We start from the raw sequence: 25,520 nt of genomic DNA on the forward strand, positions 1-25,520 counted from the left end.
CACGATCTTTTCAGTATTTTGTTATCTTCGATCCTCCTGTACTAGTTATTAGTGTGTGTAGGTTTTTATGTTCATGTATTAGTCTGTGTAGGTTGTAATCCTGTTTCTTTAATAGGATCTTTTGTCAAAAAAGAAATAAAAACTATTGCTTCATTCTATTTGGTTTTCACACTTGGTTATAATAACTAAATGCCAAGTTGGTGTGTTTTATCCAACATACCTAAAATGTTCTTACTATTATTATGTTTATTCATTCTCTTTAAATTCAATAGTAATCCAATGTTACAGAGTAAATTTTTTTTGAGTTAAATTGAATAATTTGCATCACTGGCAGATCCAGTGGCAATGAATGCGAGCATGGAATGCTTGTCATAAAAAATTACACGAATACAATCCTAACTCGCGCAAAACACAAAACACATTGAGTTTTGGCTTTATTTCTCCTAAAACACCCAATGCAACCATCACACTCTCCCCGCCCACCCTCCAATAGGGAAAAATTCACAATATTTGCTGGTTGAAACTTACAAAACTCGTGCCAAAAAAAAAAAAAAATGATTACTATCTATAATCATCTGTAAGACTGTAAAAGTGGCAAATCGGCAATCTTTAACATTACCGAGAATCTGCCAGGTTCCCTATAAAGACCAGCTTAGTTCAAATACAGAACCGGTCTAAATTTGATTCAGACCTAGCCTGAACCAACCCACAGATTGGCTTGATTTAGCCAAGAGACAATCCACTAAGCGGTAGGAGGCCTAACCAGGCACGGCTAATCATGACTATCAACATGATCCATAATCAAGTCATTGTCAGAGCTGCTGCCATCTCTTTCCTTTCCGAATCCATTCTCATCGTCAACAGATTGATCCAAGCCATTTTCTTCAACCATCTGCTGAAAGTTGTCCTCATGATTGTAAGACCTGTTTGAGTTCTCGCCTCGAGGTCGACTCCTCTTCATGATTTTGGGGAAAACAGGTGCAACTTCTTTAGCCTCCACTTGCATGCCACCAAGTTCCACCCTTTCAAACCGAACAGCACTAACCTTTCTTGCATTCCCAGCTAGTATCTACACAAAGGAAACCACTTAAGGGATTGGGTATTTCCACAAGAGTTCTTACAAAGCTAAGCAACAGGTTTACCTCTTATTTAACCACCTCATTTATAGATTTATCAACAAATCTAATTTACACTCATCTAAACGATCTGTAATCACTAAATCATTAGACTTTCTTTCTAATAGAGTCAAATACTCATTATTATCTGACTAATGAGTTTTAACGGACTAGATCAAAATAGCTTGTTAATTATCCCAGTTCTTTTTCATGATGAAGTAAAAGAAAGAAAAGGTCATTCGGAAACTCTCTCTGTTATTGTAAAAATTAAGCTGCACAGATCCAGGTATCCAACCCTCTTATGTAAAGGTAGGTGGGAGCTTCTTTAGAGGCATTGGGTAATTTTATCGACATTGTATGAGACAACTGAAAAGGACTGGAGCGTTAAATAGCATTAAAACTTCACCTTATCGTCATGGCAGATTTCACCATTTTACAAATTTACTTAAAGGTCACAAAGAGCACAGGATAATATAGAATGAAATCATTCTAGCATGATATGAGCCTAATTCAGAAAGTAGCAACTACCTAGGAAAGTAACAAGGTAATTTGTATAATATGTGGCAAATTGGCATAACTACTTCATAAAGCATTTATTACATACCTCAAGCTTGAAAATTTGTGATTTTTCCTTTTTTTCTCGACGTTCTGATTCATCTTCCTCGTATTTGTCATCCTCTTCTTGATTATCTCTCTCAAGAACCACCTTCATGCTCTCACCTGTTCTTGGGATATATCCAAATGCTTCACAGATAAAACCAGAAACTGTCTCATATTGGTGATCCTGCTAAAAAACACAACAAAACAGTAAATCAAGAGTGAAACAAAAATAAATAAAACCAGTAAAAGTGGGAAGCAAAGATTAGCAGGGCAAGGCACAGAACCTCAGGCATCTTAATGCTCAACTCTTCGGAAAGTTGATCAATTGTAGTATTAGCATCCACATCATAGATCCCGTCCGCTCGCATAACAATGTAGCCTGTTTTCTTCTGAATCTCCTCCTATACCAGGACAAACAACTTTGAAAAGAGCACACAAACATAAACTCTCTACGAAGTATATCATTAAATTGTAGACCAGCAGTACTCTTTTCATTTTGTGACAAAAGGCTCTCAGCAGAAAAGCAAGTATTGTCATTTACTCAACATAACTAAAAATATGGTATTTTTCAGCACAAATATTCTTCTCCATAATTCACACGGCTGATATTGTACTAACTTGTGAGCTATAAGATACCCATACTTCTTAAAAAGAGAACGTTTACAGACAAGACAACCCGCTGAAGAAAAAACCCAACCAGGCTTTTGAACTTAATATAAATTCCTACAAATGTTAGAGACTAGACTTATGTACGTGATATGGGCAACTAAATGGATGAGCACGATTGTAACATAGAGAACAAACAGCGTCTTCAATAAAATCTCCATCACCTTTCATATTACTTGTACTAAAATCCATCCAATTTAATGGGAAAAGAAATATCCTTGCTTTCAGCCTCTGGAAGCACCAAAGCAGCTATTAGGTTCCCCCTCCTCCCCCCCCCCCCCCCCTCGAAATCTGCACATGCGAAAATTAACAAAGGGCATGGGACTAAACTTCAGAGTTCATAATGGTAATGAGCCTGAGTAAAGTATGCTGGCTCTTCTACATATGATGGCTAGTGAAAGCAAGCACACATGCTAATGTACTCATAATAGCAACTCCCTTCCCAATAACAACAAAAGCACACAATATTATAAGTTACTAGAAGGAACCCCACAGAAATGATAAAACAATTTTTAAAAGAAGTCTACAATATAATCCATCATGCAATTCATGCCTTCTTACAAGTATGCATAACATTGTCCATGACAGCAAAAAAAAGGCAAGAGTCACTCCAAGCTTCCAAATATATACCATTATAACCTATAATATTGTGTTGATGACTACACGGAATAATCAAATTTGGTTCATGTTAGCCGACCCCACTTTTGGGATTAAGGCTTTGATTGATTGATTGATTGATATAACCTCCAAAATTAAAATCCCATTTCTGATCTTGAAGAAATATTTACTTACAAATTTTCAATACAGCAGTACTATAGACCTTCCCAATTCCTACAATGAAGTTTATGACCTTACGCTAAAAATTCATTTCATACTTTGTCAGTTGTCACCGACCAATTTTTATTTAGTGGCAAACAAATTCGCAGTAGGAATAAAAATAAATAAATCAAAAAAATGAACTGTGCCTAGCCAATTCAAAAGCACATTGCTAACAATCTTGAAGACATTACAGCAATTATCAGTTTAAAGTAAAAATCCTTATAGGGCCTTTTTATACGATAAATTGTAATTTATGCTTGATTCATCTTATTGCACCCCCCCCCCCCCCAAAAAAAAACACAAAAAAAAAAAAAAAAAAAAAGAAAAGAAAAAAGTTTAATCATCTTCCATTATATCCCAAGTCCTGAGGCCCTGAGAAAACAAAGTGCAAGTTCATATATCACACAGATTATTTTGAAAATGTATTAAGTAGCAACCTTATACCAATTAAAGTTGACACAATTAACCTTTATTTCCACATGACACAATTTTAGTCTACTCCTAACTTGGGCCGATTGCTCTCCTAGTCTACTATGTTCGCCATAAATGAGAAAACAGTCTTGCAATCATCTTGCCAAGAATCCACTGCTCCATCTCCAACCTTAGGCTAATTAACATGAAACTGCTTTTCAGATGCTTTTTGGGTGCATTGAAGATAAAGATCCATCTGAGAAATGGCTTCTGATAAGCAAAATACTTCCTCCGTTTTTTAAGATCTATTACTTTTAAAATCATGTACTCCTAGGCAATTTTTGGAGATGAGAAAGAAGGAAGGAAAAAAAAGACCCGAGGGATATGTAGAAAGTGATGCATCTAAAAGATAGAGGAAGTACAAAAGAGTAATATAAACCACCAGTCCACCAGATATTTAGGACTACAAACGGAATGAACTATATTAGCAATTGAAACCCCATTTTTCAAAATTAGGATATCTAAAATCCTCCTACAACTCCTCTGGTGCAATTAAATTCTTCTAAGCAGACGAAACACGACCACTACATGCCATCAATCATACATCAATTAGGGATTGCAAGGACTAGTAGTTATGATTCCTATGATAGATCATTGAGAAAAATGCAGAAATACAAAACTTCCATGCAAGCGAGATGGTCTTTGAATAAGCAGACTGAAACTGTCTACCTAAAGCTTTTACAACCAATAGGTACCAACTTCAGTGCCACGCCAAATAGTACTTATAGGAAGAGATGATTCCTAGGCTCTTACCAAGATACAAAATGAGGAAGCAATGAAGAATTTGGCCAAAAGTTACCAATCAATTCCATTATAACATTGACCTACCAAAAAAATAAGATGTCTTACCTTCGAATCATTCTCATCAAAGATTTCACCGACAATTTCTTCAACAACATCTTCTAAAGTCACTAGCTGTTTCATGGACAAGGTACAATCAGATGAAGCCAATTAAAGCACAATTGAAGTAAAGTGGGGAAGAAAAGGACAAAGGGGAAAGTGAATTAAAAAGCAACCAAAACTAACTTATTGTTGGTCAGTTTAGAGCTGTATAAGACACTTTAGTCTTCAAACTATTCATTTTTCGAATTGAACTAATGACCACAATTAGATCAAGATAAGAAATATTCATTTTCATTATTGTGTGGCAGACTGAAAGTACAAAAACAACTCCAAACTAGTTGACCACAAAGGACGAAATTACCTACCCCTACAGTTCCTCCATATTCGTTAAGGACAATGGCCATGTGAACCTTTCTAATTCGAAACTCTCGAAGAAGATTCCATACAGACATAGAATCTGTGACATAAACAAGGCAAGAAGCTATCATAAATGGCAGTTTGTGCATACAATATTGATTCAAAGCCAAAGGAAATATGTTGAAGAAAATCAGACATTAAAAATATGCAGCAAATAGTTTTAAACCTTTTGATTAATTATTCTCCTTGTCAATTACCTCTAGGATATTAGAATATAAGAAGACCAATGAATGTCCAGGTAGGTTGATCACTCACAAATTTGTGGCAAACAAAAATATCAAAATGCATGGAGAGTTATTGGAGACTTGGCAAAAAAAAAAAAAAAAAACAAAAAACAAAAAAAAACTAGATTCCCTTCTAAAGAACATATTACCTAGGGTACAGCTAAAAAAGGTAGATGGCCCATTGGCTGGCACTGTGGCAGAGTCGGAGAGGAGTGGGAGGGGGAAGACCACTCCAGAAATTGGGATAAAAAATGTCCTTGTCATCAAGACAGCAAAACTGATTTTGTCTTCAATAATTTCCCCTTCCATCATACATCTTTTTGGAGGGTGTGGGATAAAATACTGTGTAGGATAACATATTCACAGCAAATGAACCACAGGATGCACAAAACTGAAGGAATATTTTCGTACAGGTTATGCCCTGTGCACGTGCACGGCCAGCAACTCTAATTATAGTCTTTCGTTGAATTAAATACAAGATCAAAAGCTATTTGTCTGGAGATAATTGAAGTGTGTGGTTAATACTTGAAGCACGTATTTTAGGGAAGTGTTTTTATACCCATGTTGGGTTGCGGAGTTTCAACATTGTATCACCAGCATTGTAAATTTCTTGAGACCAAGTGAAGACTTCAAGTAACATTGTATCACACAATTGTAAATTTCTTGCTTCAGTTCCTCCTTAAATACATGTATTTGACTTAAGTTTACTAACATATAAATTGCCCGCCAATCAAGGATAGGACCAATCCTTTGTTGTCAGTCTTTGGAAATAGATGAGTTAAAGCAATCGCTATCAGCATTAACACCACCGGACCACCCTAGTGCCTCAAATCGATTTCAACCTAGGGAACAATATTGGTGCCAAATGTATACAACCTTATCCTTATGGTAATGAAGAGGATCTTATGCAAAATCACCATTTACCAAAATGGACCATCAGAACCCCATACCCAACCCCAGTCAAATGATATTAAAAACTAGGTAACCACCATTAGCACATAATAACACAACTGATATCACATATTATTTTTAATCACTACGCATTAGTAGTGCAATAGTTTCAAGGACCTATGACACCAATCCAAGCTAGATGAGAGATACAATTTTATCAAAACACGACAACTTAAAAAATTTTAAGGAGGGGAACAAAGACACCAAATAAAGTGGTGAAAGAGCATAATTGTGAGCAAGTACCAGGAACAAAGTAAGCTGGCTTGTGTGCCATATCTCCAACAGTAGAACTTTCTAATAGCTCCCCCTTCAAAATCAAACACAGCATAATGATTCTGCAGACTATGAGATGGATGCATATTTTAAATAGGAAGAAACAGTTACTCTAGAAAGAGATTATGTTAAGAATAACAAGCAAACCTTTTGAACATAATCCAGCATATCCATTGCATACGCAATACCAACTATGTTATCAACACGCTGCTCAAATACAGGCACTCTATACAAAAACCAAGTGGAAAACATCATCCAATGAACATATATTTGATATGCTAAGGTTTCAAGCAGTATCACATACCTAGAGTACTGATGCGTTACCCACAAATTATGGAATTCAATTAATGATGCACTTGCATCAATGGCAACAACGTCAACAAGCGGTGTCATAACCTCCCTCACATGTGTATCTTTGATCTCTAGCACATTTTCAATCATGTCCTGAAATTGGTATATCTCATAGTAAACGAGTTGAAAAGTTATAAAGCTATGCCACTTTAGTCCACAAGGACATTAGATAAGACATTCTGTCCAGAGGCAAATTGCGTTAGAATGTGGTTCTTGATAAAAGTTTATATTCCTTTCTAACCACACCATATGGAATTATCATAAAAGTAGAGCAGGGATCCCCTGGTCAAGCCCAAAAACCCAAACTAAACATTAACAGCCCGAATTTTATCCAATTTGACTCATATATCATATTTTGTACTAATATTAAGTCTTACACTGTTTCTTATTTGTTGGACAACTTGAAAACAAACCCGAAACCGAATAATTGACCTGAGTTGCCACTTCTACATAAAAGCATGAAGCAGAACCCCTACTCCTTCCTTCCCCCACTTCCCTCCCTTGCCCAAGCCCCACGAACTACTTCAGCAACCAATCTAGAATAGTTAAAGGCAAGCCCAAGATTCGCCAAGCAATGAAAACAGCCTCCTCAAAGCTAGCCCACCACTAGACAATGAAGTAAGAAATGCAAACAAGACGCAGTTTCACTATCTATTAATATAAGTATATAACCAATCCCAATCTCTTCGTTAGGTCTAAAATGCCACTAAACATTTTTTTACCATGTAGTCAATACTATTTTGTAAACAAAAGTTGCAAAAGTGAAATAGGTGGATTTTGATAATAAGCACTTTGATGAATAGTGGCAAAACTCAATATTATGAGCTAGGGTCTCTGTAAACCCATCCACACAACCCCACAACACAAAAAAGATGTAGAGTGCAAATCTTGGTCAGAAATTAACTTATTAAAATTAAAAATTAAAAAAAAAAAAAAAAAAAAAAAAAAAAAAAAAAAAAAATTATAGCAAAGCAAAATATATACCTGCTCTTCCTCTTCTATTGCTCCACTCAACTCTGCTCCTCGCAGCATCAACTTCAGCTCATCCTCAGTAACGTATGGTTCACTAACACAAGAAATTTGAATGGTATCAAGAACTTGTGAAATGCCTTAAATGAAGGATTAAGAAAGACAACTCCAGTATATTATATACCCTCATTAGCTATATTTATTTCATACTAGTTTTTTCAAGCACTAATAGAAACCCTGCAGGCAATTGATAAAACCAGTCATGACTTGCAAGGGCTGCACTTACAGTACTAATATTAGCCTCAATTCTTGAGTAAATAAAAGAGGCTATTTTGGCATATAGCATTGGCTAAAATGAAAGGCAGTCCTTAGTCACATTGGTATTAAAATTAGAAAAGATAAGAAACCTCTCTTCCATAGCACTTTTGTATTCCCCACAATCATAAAAGCAATAAGTTTAAAATAGAACATATTGCAGATGAAAATCTACAATATCATTAAGTTATTAATTTACATTAATAAAAAAAATAATAATAAAATATATAAAAAAAAAAAAAAAAAAAAAAAAAAGGATTATAGTTTTAGCTGAAGAAGCAAGAAAAAAGCAATGAGGAAAATCTGTCCTCTGAACTAAAACAAATTTGATGTATTACAGATGATATATACACATGACAAATTTGAAAATAACTGAAGCATTTAGCTTACACCCTAGATCAGATAACTGCAGCAACTGAGAGTTGGGATACAATCGTTACTATAGATCTATAAGTCCTTGCTAACATGGTAGAAACAAAACTGAAACAGCATATGAAGATGTCATATAAAAAGTACAGTGTTTAAAAACCATTGCAACAAACCTTCTTCCTTTTAATCCAAGCATTTTCAATATGCCCATCGATAAGAAAGTAACGACTCTTCCCACAGGATATAGCACCAAAGAAAGCCAGGCCACTGGTCTGACCTATAATTAAAAATATATACATACATCAACTTTACAGAAAAAATAAAAATAAATACTACCTTGGTTTCATATTATGTCCAACATTTACTACAAATGGTTGCTACATATTATGTGCAACAAATATTTTCTTTCCTTTTTGAATTGCATGCCTGTTCTTTCTATTTCTTTCCTCATCACATGCGTTTTTATCTTACTCTCTCCATTTAACACTCACAATCAAATTTTGCATAGGAGTCCGTGACAAGGCTTTTATTGCACACTTGCACATAATATGAAACGGAGGTAGCAAATAAAGACTTTAAGCTACACAGAAGATTGGAAGTCCAAAATAACAATAGACCATACAAGGCCGTGCTTGCTAGCTCTATTATACAAACAAGAGAAGCCCGAATCATCTATTCAAAATCACAGTACAATAACCAAGACAACTTACCACAAATCTAACCACCTCAGTGGCATGATGCACAGCTATGCTCTTGGGAGTTATCTCAGTAAGAAGCAAAATGGCAACCTGATGCCAAAGAGAAATGTGAGACACAGACAAAATGTACATAATGGGAAAAGGGAAGGCCAATGTATGATAATTTGGTTAGGCCATACAACATACAGTCATCAATCCAGTTGCAGCAGTGACCCCAGCTTCACCGAATATTGCTGTTGCAGCATCAGTAACTAATGCAGTTGCCGCGATATTGACAACTCTGCATACATGCAGAATCTTCTATAAGGTCATAAATTGCAATGAAGCTTAACAGAAACCTATAAGTTTAAAAGACAGGAAGATACGTTGTGCCAATGAGAATAGTCGTGAGAAATCGAGTAACATCACTTCGAAGCATTCTGAAGACGCCATTATCAGGTTCTTTTTCAGCTAACTCACGCACCTAAAGGTAAAGGACACTAACATGTAAGTCATACATTGAACTATAATTTCTCAGAGATACAATAACATTAGCATCAAATGAGGAGTTGAGGACTGTAACATGCAAGTTATAAGTAGCCAGTGTATGAAGTCTCAATTCTCAAATATCAAATATAAAGAAAGGCAATAATAGAAAATGACATAAGTTTATAGCCATATTGAGAATCTAAAACACATGGTTATCAATCAAATGACTGTTTTCTTGGGCTGCATACTGACGCAAGGACATTGTCTGGCAGTTTGGGTGAACCCACTACATGGCGGGGTGGAAGAGCGGGAAGGAGCAAGCTATGAGCAGGAGGAATTATTCAAACAATCAGCAAGTACTTTGTTTTTTTTTTTTTAATGGAGTCAATCCTTTGTCTAACTGTAATTGAACACAAATTATATACATCTAGAGGTGTAGTTGTCTACAGAATTTTGACAGAGGGACTTGCCAGAGACTTAAGAGGCATGAAACTTCAAAACCTGGAATCTCCTTTTATAAACGGCCAACAGCACTGTAATGTCTCTACAATATGATAATGAAGTCCCAAGCTATACAACTTTGATATCCATCACTAATTATATTTGCTAATTGGGAAATAACAAGAGATTGCGTCTCAAGAAATCAATTACCAAAGGTCAAAGAGAGCTGAACTATCAGCAAATCATATAATTTAATACATTAATAAGCTAGAATTCTCATTAAAATGTAGTCATGTACTCCTACTCCTATATACAAAAAACAACCGCCTTAAACAGGGGTCCTATTATCAGCAAATCATTTAATTTAAAATAATAATAAGCTGAAATTCTCATTAAAATGTAGTAATGTACTCCTACTCCTATATACAAAAACAATCGCCTTAAACAGGTCCTACTATTGGCAAGGTATAGGAAGGACAAATGCACAGACTCCCTATGATGACTTTCACAAATTAAAATGAACATGCTTGTCAGAAACTATAATTTCAATCATCTGCAACCCTTTATGAAAGGGCTCTTTAAGCAGAATAACATCTTAAAGGTTAGTGTGTTAATCTTACACATGGCATATCAGAAGCTCGCATATGAAGTTTTCACATGATTTATGCCCAATCTTCAACTGCAGAAAGCCAGAAACTATATCTCTCTCTGCTTTCATGTATCTTCTTCCTTTTGTAACAAGGATACAATTAAACTTGATACCACTTCTATCTCATTCATTTTTAATCTTTAATACATCATCTTTTAATGGTTCTTTATCTGGTTTGCAAGATCCGCAGGACAGAAAAATAAAAGGGAAATGATCCACAAGTGTCCTAAATCACTTATATTAGTATACGTCCAATGTACCAAGCAATATGGAAACCACAAAACCTTTCATTCATATATAAAGATTGATAATATGATTTTCTGCTCTATTATTCCCCGTAAACCAAAATCTATGACAATCACAATATAACATTTGAATAAATTTCTTGACAAAATTGCAAGATGAAATTCACAGACACATACTAAATACTGAAACAAATGAGTCATTTCTCTATGCATTGAAGGTGAATCAAAACAGTCTAAAATTCAAAACAACCAACAATTTCATTATTTCTAAAATCTTGCACCAAATTCTATATTAGCAACAGTGAATAGAGAGTACAAGAAGGTCACCTTCCAAGGCCATAGCGTAGTGATAGAGGTTTCGGCCATGGAGAAGAAAGCCGAAAGACTCAAAAGCGCGGCAAGTATCAATCCTTGCTCCTTAAACACCATAAGAACCTGCAATGTCTTCGGCCACGCGTTCCTCAACAACAATATGCTCTGCCCAATCACCCCATATCCTGCATTAACCACCCCTTCAACCGCCATCACTTTTCGACACTCGAACAAGAAAACCCCACAAACTATAGCTGTCAAAAACATCCCATTCTTGAGCAATGCCTTAACAGAATCAAAATTCTCTTTCTTTCCCTCTTCAACTACTGGGTCAGTATCAATCAATCTATCATCATTGTTATTTCTATTGCTCAAACACTTGAAACATCTATTGCTATTACTATCAGAAACTGGAAATGCAAAAAGGGATTTATACACATACTTCAATGGAGGTTTTCTTGGAGAAATCGATACCGAAACACGAAAATTGTTGTTACAAGATGCCAAAATCATCGACTTAGAACTGCTGCGATTCACAACAGCTCTAGAACAGCTGATAACTGCCGTAGAATCAAGAAATAGTTCCATAATCTTGAAATTTCACTAACAAAATTGAAAATTCTAAGTCATAAGGCTCGAATTTTAGAAATGTAATAGCTGAAATTTGATAAAATCCCGCCAAAACCCTAATTGCATTTCCCCAAATTATTACCAGATATACCAATTGGCGATTGAATTGGATTCGGAATAACTATCTAACCCTCAATATTCTCACAATTACGCAAGAATTATAATCGGAAAAAAACCCTAATCCTTTCTATTTGAGAAGAAGAAAACACAAAAAAGTCTGAAGAATTTGGGAAGAATTTTGTAGTTTGAAGATTGAAATGTTTGGGGTGAGAGTCTTGGGGTTGTGGGTTCAGTTTTCAAATAGGATGATTTGGTGTTATTTTTGCAAGTTGAATTTGCTTGAAGTGTGGTGCAATAGCAATACACATAATATTGCTCCTTTCATTTTTTAAAGGAAAATTTGTCAAAAATATTACAAACCTCGAGGAATCCGTCAAAAACAAGTCAAATTTTTAAGTATTTTTTAATAATACAAACTTTAAAGGGTATCCGCGTCAAACAAGTCAAAATCAATTAGTTACCTCATGAATAAGTTATATGAACACGTGACATTGTATTATTTTTTTAAAACTATTAAAAAACTTTATAGGATAAATAAAAAAATTAACCGGCTAAATAAGTAGTAGGTAATATAACTTGAAGCGGATATCCCTCAAAGTTTGTATTATTTAGAATTAATTAAAAGTTTGACTTGTTTCTAACGGACCGTTCAAAGTTTCTACAACCCCCCTTTTTTGACAATTTTTCCTTCTTAAAATATTACCTTATCCCGACTATTTTTTTTTTGTTGTCATTAAAAACTTAGATTGATATTTACTACAAGCGAAAGTACCTTGTGTTACCTTTACTACCCATTTAATTTTTTATTTTATTTTACTACCACCTAAAATCAAATAATTAAAATTTCACTACCACTAAACGGAATCCGTTAAAATTCTGTTATGTTTTTTCAAAAAAAAAAAGTAACCCAGCCACCCCTTCCCCCGCCCCCCGCCAGAGCCGACGCGAAGCCACCCCCTCCCTTTCCCCCACCCTATGCAACCAACCCCTCTTTCCTTTCCCCGTTCTTGTTGCCCCGAGAGGCCGAGCCCCACCCCGAACCAAAACCACCCCCTTTCCCCTTCCCCCCACCGAAATCCGCCCCCCAGCCCCGTTCCCCCCACCCAAATAGACCCCCTCCCCTACCCTTTTCGGCCATCTCTAACCTTAAACCATCACCCCAAAACCACTATAAGTGAAACCCTAAATTCGTTTATATTAACGACGGAATATTCCGTTGAAAAGTACATATTTTCCGGCGGATTAATTTTCCGACGGATTTAAAAATTCCGTCAAAAATATCTGACGGAGTTATTTCGATCTTTCTGGCGGAATTTCGGATCCGTGGGAACCTGTCCGTCGGAAATCGACCTTTTGCTAGCAGTGTTTTGCTTTGATTGCAAAATAATATCTTTTGTTTTCGAAAAGGATAATCTTTCAAAAAGCTTGTGCGACTGATTCCCTAAACATGCGCTGCTGGTGTTTGATTATATTAAGTCTTTGCCGCTAAACAATAAAACTGCTTTTAAGTGGTTCAACGTGCCATGAGTTTTAGGACATATTTGAAGCACTGGAAGTAGTGGAGAATGGTGGCGTTGATGGCAGCAGTAGTGGCGTAAGTGGTGGAGACTTTAGCGTTTTAATCAAGCTAGTTTTTCTTTAAATACGTAAGTTGTTTTATGGAAAAACTTACCCTTGCTCAATCATATTTGCAATCTTCTTTATTTTCTAAAAGAGTCAAGAGTCGCATTCTACTTTAAGTTGTTAACTTTCTTAATTACTTTCATCAGAGTATTTTCTTTCACGAGTTGTAATTGGGGGTTGAGAGTTTGAATGAACTCTAAGAGAAGTCAGAAGACAAAAGAGAGAAGAGAAGAGAAGAGTAGCAAGTAAAGGGACTTGCTGCTGAGAAAAGATAGAGTCTTTAGCTTGTTATAGATTGATTGCTCTATTCTAATAAAGAATTTTTCCTAAAATCCCAATAGTCATGGTTTTTCTTCTTGTTAGGGCCAAGAGATGTTTTCCACGTAAAATCTCTCTATGAGACTTTCAAAGTTCCTTTAGCTTATTTTTATTAATTCCGTAAAAATTTAGCTAATTCCTCCCATACTACAATTCACCCCCCTCGCTCTTGTAGTATTCTTCTAAAGTAACAGTATGACTTAAGGCAATGTAAGCAGTTGCACGAGAGCACTAGGTTTATTAGCCTAGTAAGTATACTGTGACAATATTCACTGACCTCATAGTAGGGAATAAAGTTAGGAGTAACTTGAGTAACCCCTGAGTTGACCGAGTAACTGGAGTAATCCCTAATCGAGTAACTCGAGTAATCATTAACCGAGTAACTCGAGTAACCCCTAAGTTGACCGAGTAACTGGAGTAATCCCTAATCGAGTAACTCGAGTAATCATTAACCGAGTAACTCGAGTAACCCCTAAGTTGACCGAGTAACTGGAGTAATCCCTAATCGAGTAACTCGAGTAATCATTAACCGAGTAACTCGAGTAACCCTTAACAACTCGAGTAATCCCTGATCGAGTAACTCGAGTAACCCCTATCAATTCGAGTAATCCCTAACCGAGTAACTCGAGTAACCCCGGCTACACGCTGTGATCGACCAGCCACACAAAAAAATCCCCCTAAAATTATATAGTTTGAATGTCTTACCAAAACTCTAATTTATATACAATTCGCTTGGAAAGAAGCTACTGAAACAAGAATACAAGATGGTATAGAGTCTATAAAAAAAATTAAAAAAAAAAAAAAAAAAAAAACCTTCATATAAATACGTAAAATATAAGGATTACACTAATTACATGAACTAATGTTGAACACTCCATCAGCAGTAGTACCTGACTAAACCTCGACAATCTATTTTGCTAAAAACAGGTAGTAATTTGCATTTGTTAAATTCTTGTTAACCTTGGCATTTTTGGCATGTTAAATGCCTCTTCAATTGATTATTGTGAAAAGGTGTGGCAAGCCATCCCTTCAGATTAGATCAAGCTGATTAGAAAGCTTTGATCACAAAATGCATCAGTAGTTATTTTTAATTGCGCGCACAACCTACACATTTGGGTTTGTGCAAATAGTGCAATGTGCAAAGTAATGAATTAGTACACAATACATAGAAGTCTGATATAAAGAAATGAATATGCATTGCAATTTCCCTCTTGGAATTCATGCTAACTTGTTACTTTTCTTGAGCCACTAGAAACGTTAAACATATGGTACCATGTATATATTTTGGTGTTGCAACAAATTTTCCATTTCAAGAAGGAAATTTTGTCAAGAACTACCAATTAAAGCACGTGTTTTGAAAATAATTATCTATTACCATTCTAATAATAACGGAGGTAGTATTTTTAAGAATTACCACAAAGTTGTAAGAACTTTAAGTAGTATTACCATTCTAACAATTCCAACTAGAATATTCGGCATATAGGTTCCATTTTTTACTTTTACCTCATTAAATTATCATCTAAATTGACTAAATTCCTCTTCATAAAGGTAAAAAGTGAGACCCAAATGTCGGAGATTCTAGCCATAATTTTTAGAGTGGTAGTGCTACTTAAACTTTTTACAAATTTGTGGTAGTTCTGTTAAATTTTTTTTAATAGGTAATTATTTTCAAAACACATGCTTTAATTGGTTGACAAAATTTCCTTACAAGAATCTACAATTTTAATTAAAGCCTTGCGTATAACATCAACTACAACTATTTCATCCCGTGTAACTCATACTGGTAATTTTCAATACATTATGCTTTATATCTATTTCTTAGTAAAGTGTCCAAATAAAGGCCTTTACCCAACAAATTTCGAGTCTTAGGGCAAGTTATTACAATTCGGCCATATCTGTGCATAGCTCCCTAATTATATAAAAATAGCAAATATTTCCAAAAAGGCAAAAATATACATACTTAATAAGATACTCCGTATTTCAAAACAATTCTTATTTCATTTGCTTCTAAAGTCTTACACCATTCTCCAATTTCAAACATAATAAGATAAGGCAAAAATATACAAACTTAATAAGTTAATTCAGGGGAAATTCTTTTTGATAACACTATGGATTTTAAAATTATTGCAAAAAAAAACTTATTATCTTTGGTAAACCCGAATTATAGATTATCAAAGAGAATAGCTATTTTAACATGAATTCACTAACCATGGTTAATTTCTTTTATTTTTGTAATAATTAAATTATTAAAAAAAACCACAAACATTCCCCGCTGAGACACCCTCTCGGACCATCCAGACGAACACCAACCCAAAACTCCAAATGCCCAAACCACCGCCAGTGACCACCCTCCTCTCTCTCCTCTGATCGAACATTCTCCTCCCACCGCCGGTGACCCCCTCCTCTGTCTCTCCTCTGACAAATCCCTCTCTTCCCACCGTTGGTGACCCCCTCCTTACCGGCAAAAAAGCCCCTTCAAACCCTAAAACTGAACAAAAGAACCCTAAAATCGAGCAAAATTAACCCTCAAGACTGAGTGAAATCAAACCCAACGAAATCTAACCCTAAAATCGAGCGAAAATTGAACCCTAAAGCTTCGAAAATTTGAGAAATTAATCTGATTTCATTTAGGGAGGAAAGATTAAGAATTTGAAGGATTTTCGAGGGGAATTTCGCGGCTTAGGGAGTTGGTTTTGGGGAAGGGCGGTGGTTCAGGGAGAATGAGTTGAGAGGCGCGTTGGGGGTGGAGGACGCTGGCGCACCGGCGAAGGTGAGGCTGCACCGGCGAAGGTGAGGGGCGGATTAAGTAACCATTATTTGTTTAAATAGTTGTCAAATTTATATCCCTACTTTATAAAAAGTAGAATCTTGCTCTTATGAATAGTGTTGTGACAATTATAACCCAAAAATGTGTATTTACGGATTTGCCCCCATTTAATATTACAAGATTTTTTTTTTTTTTTAATACTGTATATCTTCTCTTATCAATCCTAACCTACCTTAAAGGTTTATTGTTACTTGTTAGAAGAGAAGATACCACTTTTCTTGTGAGATTCTGATATGATGCATCCTAACAATGCTATATGCTCTGCATCTAATGAGTATCAGTTTAATGATTGACTGTATTTCTTTATATTGTTGAGTTGAATTAAGCTGAGCTCAAGCTTGCCTACATTGGATAACTCAGCTCTTCTTACATTGGGTTTAATTACAGAGTATTAAAAAATAAAAAATAAATCACCTGGACCAATATACAAAGAGAGGAAATAAAAAAACCTACTCCGTATTTTATTATTTTGGATTTTTACAATGGGTTCAAGCTACCAAACTTTATATTAGATGGTCATATTAGACTTAACAGCAATACTAAGTATAAATGTACGTTGCATTGGACTTGAGCAAAATCCAAACTCAAAACTAAAATTTAACACCTAAGAGTCCTAACTACTCATAGGGTACTATACCCAAGAACAAATTGATGCAAAATTTCATTATTCCTCGATCTGTTTGTTTCTCTTTGTTTTTCAGCTTGTAATATGTATCAAAATTTTATTCTAGAGAATCATCCAGACTCTATAATAAAAGCATGTAAATGCTATTTTTTTACTCTTTAAAATACATAAGAAAGGGTTAAGGATATATGATTTTGAACTTCTCTGCATTTAAAGAGTGCATAAGACATTTTACGTGCAAAATGCTTACTAATCATAACTGTGTACAAGCTAAAATCTTAAGTACAAAGATAAGCCTTGATAACTTCTCTGCATTGGCTAGCCATGTCGCGCGCATCGCGCGCGTTGGCCACCCTAGTTATAAGAAAAATCATAATCTCATTAATTAATTTTGCACCGTATTTATTTAGTTTTGGAATATAGGAAGAGAGAAAAAAAAAATGATGTCAAAAATAGTTTAGGCGGGAAAATTTTTAATAAGAAATTGACTTGTGTCCCTTAATAATGTCAGCATGTTTTGTTTTAGTAATAGTTAATAGATTAGGTTTACCAAAGATAATAACATTTATCACAATTCACCACTGAGAAATTTAAAAACTATATTATTACTTAAAAGAATTTCAAAATAAATATTTATAAATTATAAGTAGTACATTATAAGGTATACAACCAAACTGACTCGATAAGAATAAAACACTCATTTGTTTCCATTGTCTTACTTCATTCTTTAATTTTAATCTTGATCTTTTCAATACATGAGAACATTTGATCGGAAATTTCAACATCTAAATCAACATCAACAAGAAGTGAATAATAAGATGACACTACAACCATAGATCTATAGATAGGTATTAATGAATCAATACTTAGGTTAACCTTAATAATATGTTCTCAAAGTAGTTATTTTTGTTATAGCGCGAGTTAAGACTCATACTATTCAAGTTCAAATGTCCATTAACACCACTAATTTAAAAAAAAAAATCTTATTGTAAATATTAAAAATATGAAAAAATAATGATATATCAAAATTACGAGTAATTTAATACTTATATATGTCAACAATGTAGAATATTATATATGTTGTTCACGTAATTTGTTAATTATTTAACAAATTTGTTCACGTTGATTGAGCACACATATAAAATTAATGACTTATTGTTTACTTATGAGGTTGTGTACGAGTTTAATTACTATATAATGTGTATAAATTGTATGCGGACATCAATGGCTTGAATCATACACTTAGGGCCGACGAATTTCCAAGGCTTGGTCGTGTATGAACCGTTGATATCTTTTAACCTCCTGAAATCCTTAATGTTATACTCACACCAAAACTGAAACCACATCTTAAAGGCTAAATATGCAACCACATAAAGAGTCATTTTGGCGATAATGAATTTGGCAGAGTTATAACCTCAATTTCTACCAATGAATACCCGCCCATTTTCCGAATAGTTCAGATTAGGGATCCCTTCAAACACACTCCCATCAAAGCTACTTATGGTTCTAAGCCAAGCAACAACCTCAACATACTTGTTCAAACTCCCACAATCATCATTAATGTAAAACTTCTTTTTATAACTCAGGGGCATATCTTCGTAATTAATCATGCTGAAAAATGTGTAGGATGTTACCGGTTTTGTTCAAGGGTTACTAGTAGGATATTATAGGTTTGGTATTGAGGTTTTGTCAGGGGTTACTTGTATGTATTACTCAGAAGTTAGAATACAAGTAACACACCTACATGTAACCCATATTAGTAACCACCTAATACAAATAATAACCCTGACAAAACCAGTAATACCATACAGGTAACATTGCCGCACCATGTGGCCTGCCACACTAAAAACTTCTGTCTGTTTTTTCGCTTCAATCTTTTTTAATTAGCTTTTTAGATGAATTTTTGAAGGATTCCTCTATCAATTTCAATGATTAGCTGAAAAAAGTTGGAGAATTTGGAGTTTGTAAGGGGTGGGAATGAAAACTTTAATATGAAGGGGGGAAAATCGACCCAAATGGTTTATAAAAAGAAGAAATTAACTTCTGTAAAAAAAATTTAAAAAAAAAAAAAAAAAAAAAAAGAAGAAGAAGAAAATAACTGTTAGTGTATGTTATAGGCCCTCGAGTCTTAAAAAGTGGTCGGACTCAAATAAGGGTCTGTTCTCATTGACTGAAATTAAATGAGCTTAACTGAACTGAACTTATTAAAGCTGAACTAAATCGAACTGAACTGAAGTGAAATGAATATTTTATAATAAGAGAAGGAAATTAGGAGCTGAACTGAACTTATTAGAGCTAAACTGAACTGAACTAAAAATAATCATATGAGAACAGGCCCTAAGGATGGTGATATCTAGCATTTTTTTTTAACTTTAAGGAGCATTATTTTTAAAATATTGTAAAAAAAAAAAAAAAAAGGTAGTTAGTTGCAAGGTCTTGATGAGTAGTTATTTCCAAAAAAAAAATACATCTTATGTTGTGAAATAATGGGGAAAGATGAGAGATTGAGAGAGAATTAATCTGTGTATATTATTCCATATGATAAGGTGTATATATACATACAATATATTAGGGTTTAATTGGATAAGAATATAAACCCCAGTTCTAGATTGTTCCGGAATAATGGATATCCACAAATATTTCATAACACGTACTCCCCCTTGGATGTCCATTATCGAAGACTGTGCCTCATCAAAACCTTATTAGGAAAACCCTATGGGATAAAAACCTAATGAAGGAAAAAGAGTACAACAATCTTCGTAATACGCTCGAAATGCTGCATCGTTAAAAACCTTACCAGGAAAAACCCAATATGGGACAAAAACCATGGTTAAGGGAAAAAGAGTGCAGCGCGTAATTTCTCCCCCTGATGAATACATAGCTTGAGGTCTTGTAATGCAATGAATCCAATATAGTTGAGTGTCCTCACACATGACGCAGAATAGTATCATTCCTTGATTTTAATTTCGAGTCTTCCAAATCTTCAAAATTTTTTTACTCAAACAAGTGAGTCTTCATATCACCAAACCTATAACCATAATACATGTGTTTGTCCACATTTCATTCAAAATCTCTGTTCAAAGTTGCCTTAACTATTATACTTATGCCTTCTTCCGGAGGTCGTGAATAATCGAAATTGATGATCATTATAATTTGATTAAACATTCCTTAATAATAATATGGTAACCCATGATATTATTAATGTTGATTTTCCAATCTTGAATGAAATAATAATATAGCACATGTAATTATATACATTGATCATGGTTCTTCTGGACCATGATAAAACAGTATCACGCATAAGTATCTTATTGATTCTTTAGAATATTTATAATTAACACGATAGTTCTCTTTCATATACAAATAGTAATTCTCATTACTAACACTTATATGCTCAAGCTTCAGGTTGAGATGTCAATGATTCAGTCACATAGACTTTTCAAGGGCTGGATATTTAAATTCGTCGTATATAAGTTCTTCATGAACTCTTTTTACATGATTCATAACGTGCAATTAAATAAGTGTCATCAATAATTTCATTACAATTATAAGCCCATTGGAATATAAATATCTCATTCTAATTTTTCATCAAAGTTGTAAATATGTCTTACTATACTTTGAATGAACATTCATATACACCACAACCATTGTAAGAAATTAATCCATGCAATATGAGATATATAAAACATGATAACTATTAAACAAATTATACAATGAGTAATGCATATAACAACTTCGAACATATGCAATGAATAATCTAGTAACCTATGACTCACACATGCATATGAACATACATAGGACTCGAAATAATGTAAGACACTGTACAGTGTGGATTTAAAAATCCATATTTCATTGGACTTCGGGTCCATGATAAACTTATGATCATTATCATTATGTCGACATCAAAATGTACATATATTTCAAATCCCTTACTCATTAGTCCATTCTATTATGCGTATGCATATTATTCATCGGTTCCATTATGTACCGGTATCATAAAATTCCTTTAATTTACATTCCGCATGCTATTTTACTATGATATCTGAATACATTTCTTATTTGGTACCATCACAACTTTTCTTACATAATAGGCCATCTATTATAATAATTCAGATATTTATACCACTTTTAGGGTATTTCATACACTATGGTATATACTATTACACTATTAGTGTCAACTGCACTATCTTGCCAAATATCATATCTATTAAACATATCTTTATTTTGTTGGAACCGATCGTATACAACCTACACTTCAGATGTAGTGATTCAAGTACAATTGGCAAGATTTTATCTCAATGTATACACATAATTAATATGACCAAAATGTATCTTCAACGCTATGCAACATGAGTCATAACTGAATACAAATCAAATCATAAATGTGCAACATATCTTGATAGCATATGGATGAAAGTTGGCTAGAAAACATTTCAAATTACCATTATTTAAATAGGGATCATCAGTTTTTTTTTTTTTAAAAAAAAAAAATTTTGCCAACTTACTCCAATTCTCCCCCTAAGTTGGTAAAATATCTCATATGTAGGGGCATCACAGTTCTTCACCAACTTAGTATACAAAGTTCCAATAAAATTCATTTCATTAGGAGGATCACAATCAAAATTTATTTCTCAGAAGATTTGTATTTAACAAGTTTCATCTCTTCTGGAGAACAACTTCAATGAAGAATCATTTCTTCGTTAATTTTACATTACAGGTGTATTTATTATATATTACCTTTTTCATAATATCTTCTGGAAAACAATGTCAATGGGGAGACATGTGTTGTGCAGCTGTACGTTTTCCATTATTTTCCAATTTCTTATGTGCTGACATATAATAGCCCCAATCAAAAGAATTGTTATACAAGCATAGATCACTTGCTTGTAATTCTACTAGGTTGTGATCTTCTGGATCTTTAAAGCCTTAAATAATGTATTTGGTGATCTTCTGGATCTTTAAAGCCTTAAATAATGTATTTGGTGATCTTCTGGATCTTTAAAGCCTTAAATAATGTATTTGGTGAGCTTCTAGTTCTCTGATAGTTTACAATAATATATACGATATTTTGGTGAACTTATGGTCACCTATTACTCTTTTATAAAAAAAAATCAAAACTTATTAACCCTTGAAATTTTCATATATACAAATTAATATGAATCAGAATCCAAATATAGCTCAATCTCAATGTTATGTCTTGCCATTCAATTCATTTCATATATTTGTCATTGAGAGAGCGTCTAGCACATTATCAAACGAAACTTCAGGTTTCCATAACGGGTAATTTTTAAACCCTGATGGCCTAATTTAATTATCACATCCAATCACTTCTCTAAATTTGAACTCTGGTCAGTTTTCCAACACTAGTGATCATTTTATCAAATTTACTTCATGCATGACTATGAATGTGATGTAATATTAGAACACCAACATGTGTTTCTTTATACAATTAGCAAGACAATCAACTAATCTCACATATTGATTTTACTAAAAATAATTTTATTCTAGAAATGTAAAGGGATTTATCTTTTCCTCAAATTTGTCATTGTCAATAGTTGCTCCATTCTTTTTCTGAAGGTTCTTATTTATTTATTTATTTATAATCTATTGGACTACAATGCTTCAGACGTGCTTTAGGTTTCATTATTAACCGATGTTGTCCTTCTGGGACAATAATTTTAATTGGAGCATTTACAACCAGTAATGATCAATGACATTCATTTATTTACATCCATCTTCAGGATGGTGTGGTCGCTTTTATTAAATAAATTATTGACATTGATATTAAAGCAAATGTATGCAATACTGACCATCAATATATCATACAATTCATGTGCAAGGATTATATATAATAACGAAATGAATAATATCTCCCCCTAATCCTTGCATATGGGGATATGAAATAAATCTTAATTATCCAACAACCTTGAAATCCCTTGCACTCAAATCATAAATCCTTTTGGTAATGTCATGTATCAAGCAAAGAAAAATATTCTTACAAAACTCTTACTTGTTTCTCCTGCCCAATTATATTCATCTTTATGTTGAAAATTCGGTAAACTATGGGCATAAAACATTCTTCAAGTAATTTGCTCAAAATAGCATGTTTAATTAATTTCTTGAACTCATAACACTATTCTTTGCTCAAATAATTATGAACTTTACCATGAATTTTATATATATATATAAAATATATACTTGTTAATTCTTCAATAATCAAGAGATTTCATGACATATATAGGAACACATTAGTTTTGTGAACGGAGAATAATCCAGTCAACATACTTTCAAAACCATTAGACATTTCTAGATTGTTCCAGAAGGTTTCTAACCCAAATGTATGTAGTTATTATTAGATCTATTTTTCATAATTTGTTCTCTTCAGGAGATCAATAACTCAACATCAATAGGGAGACATATAGTTGATGCAGTTAAATAAGTATTAGAAGAATCAAAGGAACTGTAAATCAACAAGTACCACAAACAAATAAGCTATCATAGAACACACTCACCAAGGTGAGTTACTAACTTTTAATTATAATCATACGGTCAAACCCATAATCAAATTATCAAACCCCACATAACAAAACAATACGGAGTACGTCATAAATATATACGAAGTAACATGTATTAAAAGGCCATAATAAGTACTTGTATATTTTGTGAAAATAAAATTCAATATAATAAATGAAATAAGGAACTTCCCTGTTAAACATAATGACTTCATGATACCTCCTGTCAAAACTCAACCAACACCGCTAATACACTAATCGCATACTAGATTTTAATCGGCTTTTCTTAGCTTAATTTTAACAGTAATTTGATTGGTGCTTAGAGCTTTGGTGATCCATAATTAATAAACAATTCATTACAAAATCATATAATACGTAAAAAGATTCATGCTATTGAAATATTTTGCAAATCAAATCAAACGATATATAACTTCACATAATTGTATCCATGATGCTAAACATGTGATAATAGTATAATACTCATTTAAAACGGACCTGATTCTCATAGTAGATTAACACAATTCAATCGGGTACATAAAAGAAATTTATCAAATCACTTAGATTATATGTTCAAGAATAATTTTATTCTAATCGGAAATAATTTGTCGTGGTGCAATTAACGAGGAAAATCAAACAAGTACTTTACTCCATCAAAAAATATATATAATATTCCCATCATAAATTATGAATGAAGTCTTAACCAAAACCACCATTATTAGGGGATAATAGAGTGATGAGAATTTGTCTTATAAGCACTATAGATAATACTCTACAACATACTACATATATATAACAAGTCAAACAATATTAAACCAATTAGTGTCATGCCAAACTTGTTTCACAGATATGGGTATATTATTCGACAGTTTATGTGGCAAGCATTTAGGAGTACTAATTTAATTTCGACATTGCAAAACAAAACAACGAATAAAATACTAAACTTTCGTACGTAACATAATTAACATATACAGTATATACAATATGGTTACGAAAATAATAAGTAGATGAAAAACTTTCCTGATACGGATCTCGTTGTAGCAATTGAGGATTCTCTATTCTTAATATGTTCACTTTCTAGATTAGTCACATCTCACATACGCCACGAGGAGACCGAAACCCACTTAATTCCATTAAAGGAATATGGTCCAACACAGATCATGTAATTCCAACAAGAATATGGTCCAACCATTAATCTTGTTGTGAATTTTGAAATTAAACAAAACTATAATTCAAGTAACATAATTGCACGCAAGATGCAATCGCAAAATTTGGATTTATATTCCATTCAATTTGTCACTTTGAGAGAGATCTATGGTGTTGATAACGTGTTGTGAAATAATGGGGAAAGATGAGAGATTGAGAGAGAATTAATCTGTGTATATTATTCCATATGATAAGGTGTATATATACATACAATATATTAGGGTTTAATTGGATAAGAATATAAACCCTAGTTCTAGATTGTTCCGGAATAATGGATATCCACAAATATTTCATAACATCTTATCCTTATTGGATACATTATGGATCTACAGGCAAGGGTAGATTTAGAATTTATTTGTGCAAACAGGGGGAATCGAACCCTTGACCTTTCAAATCTATGCATCAAGTAACTAACCAACTATAAAACTCATATACTTTACACAAGATTGTTTATTTACATGTATCAAAATCTGGGCATAGGGGGGCCAAGGCCCGGGTAGGCCCCCCTAGATCTGCCTATGTTTAC

General features: G+C 33.7%; 1 protein-coding gene across 2 annotated transcripts; it reads right to left on the reverse strand.

Annotated features, from left to right (window-relative positions):
* Nucleotides 1–315: 315 nt before the first annotated feature.
* On the reverse strand, nucleotides 316–12,166 carry LOC145629448 (putative DUF21 domain-containing protein At3g13070, chloroplastic). Of its 2 annotated transcripts, none has more exons than XM_081682054.1 (14): nucleotides 11,212–12,166; nucleotides 9,447–9,544; nucleotides 9,268–9,361; nucleotides 9,094–9,171; nucleotides 8,557–8,660; nucleotides 7,715–7,796; nucleotides 6,684–6,823; nucleotides 6,527–6,605; nucleotides 6,350–6,413; nucleotides 4,880–4,971; nucleotides 4,521–4,586; nucleotides 2,000–2,116; nucleotides 1,720–1,902; nucleotides 316–1,069 (listed from the first exon to the last, which is right to left on the reverse strand). In XM_081682054.1, the coding sequence occupies exons 1-14, from the start codon at nucleotides 11,782–11,784 to the stop codon at nucleotides 773–775; spliced, it is 2,067 nt and encodes a 688-aa protein (XP_081538180.1). In that variant the 5' UTR covers nucleotides 11,785–12,166; the 3' UTR covers nucleotides 316–772. The 2 variants fall into 2 exon arrangements, with proteins under 2 accessions (XP_081538180.1, XP_081538181.1); XM_081682055.1 differs by having other exon boundaries at nucleotides 318–1,069; nucleotides 1,720–1,899.
* Between the last annotated feature and the right edge of the window lie 13,354 nt (nucleotides 12,167–25,520).

Source organism: Chenopodium album, chromosome 4 (genome assembly GCF_948465745.1).
Source record: "Chenopodium album chromosome 4, dcCheAlbu1.1, whole genome shotgun sequence".
Taxonomy (NCBI): domain Eukaryota; kingdom Viridiplantae; phylum Streptophyta; class Magnoliopsida; order Caryophyllales; family Amaranthaceae; genus Chenopodium; species Chenopodium album.